General features: G+C 44.0%; 1 protein-coding gene across 3 annotated transcripts in view; it reads left to right on the top strand.

Annotated features, from left to right (window-relative positions):
• Positions 1–10458, top strand: part of USP53 (ubiquitin specific peptidase 53) — a 57305-nt gene that overhangs the window by 20205 nt on the left and 26642 nt on the right. For all 3 annotated transcript variants that reach the window (XM_019534044.1, XM_019534043.1, XM_019534042.1), the window contains exons 4-6: positions 6478–6612; positions 7691–7804; positions 7886–7968. In XM_019534044.1, the coding sequence (XP_019389589.1) occupies positions 6478–6612; positions 7691–7804; positions 7886–7968 (332 nt within the window). The remainder of the gene's footprint in view (positions 1–6477; positions 6613–7690; positions 7805–7885; positions 7969–10458) is intronic.

Genomic DNA, 10458 nt, shown 5'->3' with positions numbered 1-10458 from the left:
TCCAGAGGAGAGCCACGCGCATGATCAGAGGTCAGGAAAACAGATCTTATGATGATAGGCTGAGAGACATGGGACTCTTTAGCCTGGAAAAGTGTAGGCTCAGGGGTGATCTGATGGCCACCTGTAAGTTTATCGAGGGTGACCACCAGGATCTGGGGGAACGTTTGTTCACCAAAGCGCCCCAAGTGATGACTAGGTCGAACGGTCACAAACTCCTGCAAGACCGCTTCAGGCTGGACATAAGGAAGAATTAACCCACAGGGCTTCCCACGGATTGGGAAATTTGGCGGCAGGGGAGTGGTGGCCATAAATATGGCCATCCTCTCTGTCCTGCTAAATTGTCCAAGCCCTGTGCAGCAGGTTGGGGGCAGGTCACACCCTCTCCCACCCACGCCTGCACCTGGATGAGGCTAGACTTGGCCATGTCCCAGCCTCTCCCTCCCCAAAATGGGGTCAGCTCAAGTCCTCCCTACCCTCTCTTTGGGCCTGGGTTGGGGCTGGACCATGCTCCCTCCTTCCCTGCTACAGGGCCATGGAGCCAGGATGCCCCTGATCCCAACCATGGATAGTTGATTTGGGATTCCCAGTCCCATCTGGCCCATGGATGGCCTGGGCATTCCCCATCTGGCCTGCTGGGCAAAAAGGTTGAGTACTACTGTCCTGTCTTATTGCACATTACTTTCACTGTCTGGACAAATGTTGAGTCATGTCTAAGTAGTCCATCCCATGGAAATTGGAGTAGTAATCTATTAAACCAGGTAGTTCCTGTAATTTGTAGCGCACAGGCCTATTCTAACATCTTTCCAGGGTTGGATTGGAGCTTCAGGGATGTTAGTGTCTTTAGCATCTGGCAGACATTTATACTTAAGACACGATTAACTGGTAGCAACTTATTGCACAATTAATTTCTTAAACGTGTGGCTAAAATGGGAAATATGCCACAAAATTATTACACATGTTTTGTGGAATAATTTTGTGGCTGGTTTGTATTGTGACTTCAATTTGTATGTGTGGCTGGGTCCCCATCGTGCAGCCAGAGGCTGGCTGCATGGCTGAGCCCTAAGACTGACAATTGGCTTGTTATCAGTCTCAGCCTTGGGAAATGTGCCTGAGCAATTTTGGCATGCTAATGGAGTCCCAGGGCTGAGACAAATGGTCAGTTGATTGTTGTTTTCAGCCCCAGGTCCTCACTGGTTCACTGGGCACCCAGCGTTCTATTTGTCAGTGCAGGGGGGCTCAGGATCATGTTCCCAGGCTCTCCTTGCAGTGGTAGTGGTGTAACTGGACTCTGATCCTCAATTCCAAAATCGTACATCCTGCTTTGCACATGTGGCATGTGTGTGATTATTGGGATTTGGAAACAGATCCTATCACCATTCAGTGAATGCGGGTCAGGGACCTTTCTGTCTGTATATAGAGTATATTTGTATGACATGCACTATCAGTTGGGAACTTGTGCCATGTTACTAGATGAGTCTGGGTTTTCATAGTTTCTAGGGTCGGAAGGGACCTGAGCAGATCATCTAGTCCGACCCCCTGCCATGGCAGGAAAGAGTACTGGGGTCAAACGACCCCAGCAAGATGTTCATCTAACCTCCTCTTAAACACCCCCAGGGTAGAAGCCTGCACCACTTCTCTTGGAAGTTGGTTCCAGTAAGTTCCATTATTCTCTTGGAAGTTTTCTCTGCTTTACATTTGGAAAATTAAGTATGGTATATTTACCTCGAGATGTGGGTTCTTAGATCTGCTGGAATTATTGCCTGGTTCCCTTTTTAAACAAAATTTCATCCAGCATACGCAGCTCGTGCCTTACTTGGCAGTATGAGGGTTGTCCTTTTTGGTCTGACCGACCCTGATAATCAGTGGTTTTACAGTTTGTGGCACAATGTGTTGCTCAGCAATTTGTTGAATTGCTTGAAGTCTCCTGTTTAAAAATCTGAAAATATTGTAACATGTTGCTAGACTCCATCATTTGTTCCAGGGAGACATCTGCATTTCAGTCTCATCAAATACGACCTGTACAGGTCATATCTACTACAAGTAGTGAATTTCCTGGGCTGTACTTTGTCCTTGCTTCACAGTGCTGGGGTCTTATTTAAAAAAAAATGGTTGTTTGGGTTCAGTTACCAAGTTTCTTTCACGTTGCTTTCTAATGGCTTGTGATCAGGTAGAATGCCAGCTTTGGGCTGAGGTTTGAACCTATGAATCATTGTAGCTGGTGGCTTCTTTACTGCTTAGAAACACAAAGGGGTCATACTTGTCGGGGCTTTTCTAGGTTACAGGTTTTGTATCAGTATTGCTCATAGGCTGCCTTTTTAGACATCCATTCTTTCAAATGTCTGTGCTTGAGTCTGACCATTTCCATACTGCATTATTACATTCTAGCTGTCTAAACTTCTTGCAGGTTTTATAAATTGACGGACTTCCTTTGGTTTCGATGGTCTAAATTTTTTTTTTTTTTTTTTAGTGAGTGTGTTTTTTAGGGTCTGGTTGGAGTCCTTCAAAAGTCAACAGATGTCAGATGTTGGCAAACTTGGCTTACAATTAATTTCAGATGATCTGTATTTAGTTTAATAACCTGTCCTGGATCCTATTTCGATGCTGTTATAGTTTGGTATTATGCTTTCATTTTCACAACTTTCTCCTACAATCTGAATACCGATGCTGGCATAGTGTGCCTGGCTCAGTCTACAGTGGAATGGCTTTAGGGCTGGACTGATTCCCAGAGACATTTGTAACAAGTAGTATCTGTCAGAAGGAGTGGAAAATATTTCCAGGTGACTCATGTAGCTTCCTGTGCCAGAAGTTATTCTTGATATGATAAATATGGAATGAATTTTTCATAGCTAGATCAGGTATCTGATGTTTGATATGCTAGGCTTTTTCCAAAGGCTTCAGAAAAACCTTGGTTCAACCCTAACCCTCCCCCACATGCACCTTTTTGAGCTCTCAGCTTCTAAATAGGACTTCCCCTTTTCCTTTCTGAAAGTTGGTAAGTACAAGAACATGGTACAAAACTTGGTTGGGCTGCCCAGGTAAATCTCTGAAGGGGAAGGGGCATGGGGCAGGAGCTGGGGTGAATGAGGCCCCAAGTCAGGTAGTGGGATGGTTGGAGACCTGGGTAGCTTGTCCAGGGGTGCAAGGAGGCTCCCACTGCTGAGCACAACCTGGATGTGGTAGGGGGCTTCACCTACTCCTTGGATTCGTGCTCATGATGGAGTGGAGGTAGGCTGCTGCTGAGTGCTGGGGCTCTGTGCCCCGCTGCTGTTGCTGGCTGTATTGTATCCTGTGCCCACCTGGCAGCAGGAGGCACGTGGCGTTACGTAGCTCCCAGGGCAATGGCATCAGGGTACAAAGCCCACCCCTTAGTGACAGCCCACCTCTGCTCTGCCCCACACAAAAATCTGGGGGGCATGTGCAGCCCATGCACCCTCTCTGCACGTGCACATAGCAGTGGGAGCCCCCTCATGCCCCTGGATGAGCTGCCTAGGAGGGCTCCAACCATCCCACGACCCACCCCAGGGCCTCATTCACCCCACCCCATTGCCCCTGCCTCTGCCCCACTCCCTCCCTCACTATGGGGAGGCCTCGATCTGCACCCCATGGCCCTTCCCTTCCACACTCCCCTTCCCTCTTCACAGATTTAGTTGCTGGGTGATGTCTGTTTAGAAGTATCTTCTAAGTTTTACTTAATCCCCTTTCCCCAATAATATTTTCTCCCTCTACCTATGGCTTCATCACTTGCGCTATGCCCACAGGTTGAAAACTATTTTCTATGCCTTTTAATATTTTTATTTTATAGTGGATATACTCTGGACTCTTATTTGCTTTGGTTAGTTTGAATAACTAAACCAGCTACATATAAATATCTTTCTGCTGGGTGAAGGTTCTTTTAGTATTAAATTTAAATGTGTTCTTTGAAGAAAATGTAATGTGTGTTTAACTCTACTGTCAGGTAGACTTAACCCTTTTGTTCTGTATTTTGACTCAGTATTTTGCTACTCCCTGCATGTGCCAAGCTCCCAAACAGCAGCTTCAGTTTACATTGCATATAGCTGTATATGTTGCTGAAATGGGGAATGTAAACCTTTGTCTGTCAAATGTGCAGTGGTACTTTAGCTTAGTGTTGTCAAACTTGCAAGTGGCTGGGGGCCACATGTGCCATGAGACCCCCTCCCACATAAGCCTTTCCCTTCCCCCAGTGCACTGCATACTTGTGGACCTCCCCTCCCCCCCCCATGCACCACATGCCCCATAACTACAACATTTGCCTGTGTCCCTCCCCACCGCTTCACTGGGCACCCACAACCCTGCTACACTGTATCCATATGAGTGCCCCCTTGTTGTTACCATGTGTCCATGACCTTCCCCCTTTTCTCCAGCATCATGCACCTGTGCAGGTGCTTACCACTGCACCATACATTTGAACCCCAGTGCCAGGCTCACTGTCAGCTCCCTGATCTGCCATACTGCCTTGCCCCAAGGGGTAGGAAGTGGCAGCAGGAGGAGGAAAGTTTGCCAATGCAGGCGAACCTGGACAGGCTAGAGAGTTGGAAGTGTTAAACTTCATCCGGTTCCAGTCTGCCCAAGTATAAGGTGCTCCATCTGGCGGCAAATAACCCTCAACATACATACAGGCTTGGAGGTGACAGCCTGATTTGCACCCTGGCTGAAAGGGACCTAGGGGTAATGATTGACCATTACATGAACATGGAATTGTCAGTGCGATGTGGTGGCCAGCAGGGCAGATAACTTGCTATCATGCATCAACTGATGCATCTCGTGTAAAACTAAGGAAGTGATGCTCCCGCTGTACTTGGCACTGGTGAGACTGCAGTTGGAGTACTGTGTCCAGTTCTGGGTGCTGCACTTCAATAATGACATGGAAAAACTTGAGAGGGTGCAGAAAAGAGTTGCCTGTATGATCAGGGATTTGCAAGGCAAGCCATACAAGGAAAGGCTGAGGGACCTGGGCCTCTTTAGCCTAAAGAAGAGAAGGTTGAGAGGGGACTTTATAGTGGCTTAACACTATATCAGAGGAGTGCATCAGGAGCTCAGTGAACAACTGTTCACTAGCATACCCCTGGGGAAGACCAGGACCAATGGATATAAACTCCTAGAAGGCTGCTTCAGGGTTGAAATCAGGAAAAACTTCACTGTCACGGTGTCCAAACTGCGGAATAAATTCCCTCCAGAGGTGGTGCAGTCACCTATCCTGGAAGTTTTCAAGAGGAAACTGGACAGTCACCTACCTCACTGGGGTTACTTGACCCCAGTTGTCTTCCTGCTTAGAGCAGTGGAGCTGGACCCGATGATCTGCGAGGTCACTTCCAGCCCTAGCAATCTATGAAAGGGGAGTCTGGAGACTCTGGCTACTTTTGCAGCCAGAGCAGTATGGGGAGGAATGGCCAGGTAGAAGCCCAGGGCTGCAAGCTAAGTCCTCATCGGCCATATGTGTCCTAGGGTCCACCAGTTAGACAGCCTTCTTCTGCTAGCTTATTTCCAGGCTAGTTCTGAAGTGGCAGACACTGACTTCTTATCATCTGCCCTAGTTCAAGTAATTAATTGACTGTTATAGTAGTTCATTTCCAAGTATGTCTGTAAAATAAGCAAAAACTGAAGTACTGATTTGAGCCATCCTCTTCAATGTAATGTAGCTTATAAAAGTTGTTTGCACGTGTACTTTACTCAAAAAAAAAAATTGTAAAAACACATCTCTGAAGTGGTAACATACTTGTTGTGTTTATCAAATCCGTTGCTCTTGAAAAAATGCTAAAGTAACTTGAGTCTTCCCTCCATGTAGAATGCACAGCATCTGCAAAGCTGCGCCTGTATATGTATAGGTTAGTTATTAATCCAGAGACTCCAAGATATACCCTGATTACAAACTTTGGGCTATATAAAAACTATGAACAAGCAGTTTCATTTATTTTCTTGATATTTTTTGTTTGTTTGTTGACAGTAAAAAAGCAAACAAACAACCTCCCCCCCCCCCCCAACTTCATGCCCAGTCTCTATTACAACAGTTTCAGTGTGATAGCTTCACAGTGGAGTAAATCTCAGCCAGAATAACGCAATTTAGTCATCTTGAAAGGAAACTGTTATTTTTAAAATTAGTATAAACTTACCCTTCTCTGTGGGTTTTTTTTATATTTGGTAGTGAAGGTGTATTACTTCCTTTACTTACATTCATGATTATGTATCCAAATTTATTATGTATGTGTAGTTATTCGCAGAGTCTTAAGGAAACTGCTTAAATTATACTTTTTTTGTTTTCTTGTAGAAAAGAAAGGCTAATATATTTAATATACTTTGTGTAGTTTAATTAAATATTCAAATACATATTTTTTTTATTAAATGAAGTAGAACAAAACAATTGCCATTCTGTCAAAGCAGCTTTTTAGAGTTTTTGACGTGCTCTGGTATAACATGAAATAGTAACACTGAAGTTATGAATCATTTTTGCTTAATTTCCAGACTATATTTGCACAGTTCCAACATAGTCGGGAAAAAGCACTCCCATCAGATAATATGAGGCATGCCCTGGCTGAAAGCTTTAAAGATGAACAGCGTTTTCAGCTTGGATTGATGGATGATGCAGCAGAATGCTTTGTGAGTATTTTACATATGGTAGCCTATGAGAATTTCCAAGAAGAGCAGCTCCAGCCTGGGACTAAATCATTGTTCCTCTTGGCTAGTTTGGTAACTCCAATCCCTTAACTGTTAAACAGCTTGCATCTAGGGCTGATGTTTCTCATGGCAATTTGTAGTGTGTTCCCAGTCTTCTGCTACCTTGCGTTTGGTTAAGGAGTGCTTTAATAGAGAGGGGCACTACCACTGAAGCAGGGTTACTTTACTTTATCATTATGTATATCATTATGTTAAAGCACCTGTGGATGATGCCTATCTAGAAGAATGGTCTGTGTTTGAGACCTTTTGTCCTGTTATGAAAGGCAATGGATAAACCGGCATAAGGAAATGTAACCCAAGCCACGCCCCCCCCCCGGTTCAGTGGCTTCTTCAGTATGATAGGCAATGGAGCAGAGGCAGGTGCCTAAAAAAAATTTAAAAAATGGGTTGGGAGATGGATGTGCAACCATTCTGTTCTCCTCTCCTCTTCCAGATTCCTCCCTCCCCTCTTTGCAGAGTCCAGCTAGATGGATAGCTCCTCATTTTCCCCATTTTGAAAGGTCATCATCACAAGAAGCCAGCTAAGCAAATTAGGTCTCTGCTGCTGTCAGTATTGCACAGAAAAGGAAACGTCATCAACTGATACAAAGGCCCATACAAATCTTCTGTGACTTTCTACCTCAATTTGGAAAAAGTTGTCATAGAAATTATCTTAAGAAAAATCCTTATTTGCTTTGCTTTTGAGCACAGCTATTTAGTAATGTTGACATTTAAAGTATTGTTGGTATCTGAATTAGTACCCATTGAAATGATGGGGGCAGCTGAGACCTTCAGAACTGTTTCATGCTCTACACTAACTTCCTGTGCTTCATGTTGTCTTAGTACTCCAAAATGTTGCCATGAACAGGGCTTCATGAGCAGGGGCAATGTTAAAAGTAAATTGCCTGTAATAGGCAGTTTGCCAGAGCCAAGAGGAGTAACTGCATACAACATAGACTGATATTCACAGAAAGTGAATCAAGGAGGTAATAATCTATTTACAATGTCCTTTTTGATTTAGGAAAATATACTTGAGAGGATTCATTTCCATATAGTTCCAAGTAGTGAAACAGATATGTGCACATCTAAATCCTGCATTGCTCATCAGAAGTTTGCTATGACATTATATGAACAGGTTAGATATTTGATTTATCTGGTGGTGACTTATTTCTAATTTCATCGATTTTTGGAGACTAAAACATGCCATTTATTCCAGTGCGTGTGCCGCAGTTGTGGGGCATCTTCAGACCCCTTGCCTTTTACAGAATTTGTGCGTTACATTTCTACAACTGCCTTGTGGTAAGAAACCTTACTTACTTTTTCTTTTTGCTTTTCTCTGCGCTTGTCCCCCCCAGTAATCCAAAAATCATACAGGTAAGTGTTATTTAGCTATTGCATTCATTCTACTTCAGTTAAGACATCTAGCTGATCTATGTTTTTTAGTAAGATTAGGGAGGATTTGGTTGAGTTAATTAAGCATGTATTGGAAGAAGTACCCTTTTTATTTGGCTTGTTAGGGTAAAAGAGACATTGCCAAATGAAGCAGATCAGCTGTGGTAGGATACATCCTGCCAGAGCTGATCAACTTCATTGGGCAAAACCCACATAATCCATTATCCTGTATTGGGTGGGCAGAGGCCCAACATAGGATGGATGAGCACCATGCTTGCCTTGTTCAAGGGTTTCCCTATGTCCCTCACTGGCCTGTTTTTCTTGGCTCATACGCATGCTAGATCCTGCACTGGTCCATGCTTCACTCTGAGGTACAGAGGATAGCTCAGAGACACAGGGTGGTGTGGGACCCCAGGAATCCCCAGTGCCCTGTACCTCCACACTGGGACCTATGCTTCACTGGAGGCCTGGGTCAGTGTGGGTCCAAGCAGTGAAGTGCAGGGCCCCCAGAACTTCCTGGGACCTGCACTGCCCTGCACCTCCATGGTAAGACATGTGCTGACCCAGGCCTTTAGGTGAAGCATGGGTCAGCACAGGTCCCAATGTGGAGGCACAAGGATTGCCTTGGTCCTGTGTCTCCACTCCTAGGTCTATGCAGGCTTTTCCCTCTTAAGGGGAAGTGCCTGTGGAGTTCCTGAGACAGGTCTCCGTAAGTGGGTAACCCAGACTTCAACCACATAGAGGTACGGTGATGTTCCTTAGGGCATGTCTCTAAGTGGGGAAAGTAGGGCAGGTGCTTCCAGGGTTTGAAGGGGGTCTGTTCCTGCAATAGAGTTCCCAGGGTGCATAGGATCAGGCCCCTCAAGTCCCTGGAGCACCTTTCCAGGGTGTTTGGGAAGTGGAGGCAGCTCTAAACTCTCCTGCCACAAAGCAAATAGCTGTTCCCTGCAATAAAGTGGTACTATATTACACTATCTTTTTGTCACGGCCACTGATGTAACACCACCAAGGGTAGGGTCATCTGTTTGCTCACCATTTTTGGCATCACCAGTGTAACATCAGGTGATTTGTCAGTTTCTGCCCATGGCGAATAAACGCATAAAAAGCACAATTAAAGGGCAGTAAATTCAGATGTAATTAAAAATATCTCCTGCAGGATTTAGTTTGCTTCTACATATATGGCTTTAGGAGTATAAAACGCCTATTGTAACAAGTTTCTGAGACGGTATAGCTACAATTATGGCTACTAATGCAATCTAAAATACGGCTAGTTGTGAATCTGCTTTCTCAGTTTCCAATTTCCTATTTTTATTGCTTTCAAATTCTTTGACAAAGCAAGCTCTTCTGCTCCTGGCAACATCTTGGATGCCTTTTGCATGTTATATAAAAGGCAGGGAGGAAGCCAGAAATAAGGTTTGAATAGTTGAATTAAGATGATTCAAGACCAGGTTTACAGTTGTATTGTACTGAAAAAGAAATGGAGTTTGGTCTGGGGTGAGCAGGGAAGTAATAAGAGTTGGAGGTATGGAAGACAGAGGAATTGAAAATGGTACAATTGTTAGTCCAGGGGACAGTGGCTGATGTACTTTTAAAAAAAAAATTGTATTTTTGTGGTCTCCATTTTGTACAGTAGCTTAAATTCAAGCATTTTTCTTGCTTTTCTCTGTAACAACTCTGATTATACTGAAAATAAATGATACATGCAAAGAAATTTTTAAAAATTCCTTCCTGTTTTGTGAGGTGTAAAACTTTTTTCAAGTCTTACTTACCTTTAGAAGTACCTTCAGTGGCAAGTCTGTTTTCCTCTGGTTTTGTGCCCTTTTTTTGTACTGCCTCTTTGCACATTACTTGAAAACACAGCATGTTCTTGACTCCTCCCTCTATGTAATTGTTTACACACCTTTTTCCAGCTACCCCTGCTATATATCAGTATAATAACATAAATATTTCTTTCTTTGATAGCCTCCTTCAGGTCTCTTTTGAACAATCTCTTGTATTGAGAACTTAATTGCATAAAAGTAACCACCCTGACTAATGGGTGTTGCCTTCTTTCATGAAAGAAAACCATTGCTGTGTGTGTTAAGGAGCTTTTAACTGGTTCCTCTTTTACTGAATTTAACTTCTGAGTCTGACAGTCTTAGTACTGTATTTACCTGAATCCAAGATGACTTTGAATTTTTAAAACCACCTCTCATTAGAGTCTATACATGAAAAATTACAAGCTTGTTATAATTTTCCGTATATAGAAGGGAGGGTTGTCTTAAATTCACAGTGGTAGGAAAAGCAGCAACAGGGAGTATGTAGCCTGACCCTTGCCCCTTTTTCTTTCCCTGCCTGTTACCTGCCGAATCCCTTGTCCCCCTCTTGTTGCCTGCTTACCTGTCACTTGTCCCCTCC

The sequence above is a fragment of the Crocodylus porosus genome, unplaced genomic scaffold, assembly GCF_001723895.1.
Source record: "Crocodylus porosus isolate Cpor-Errol unplaced genomic scaffold, CroPor_comp1, whole genome shotgun sequence".
NCBI classification, from domain to species: domain Eukaryota; kingdom Metazoa; phylum Chordata; order Crocodylia; family Crocodylidae; genus Crocodylus; species Crocodylus porosus.
Note: the sequence above shows the minus strand (reverse complement) of the source record. Positions and strands in the feature narration are given on the sequence as shown.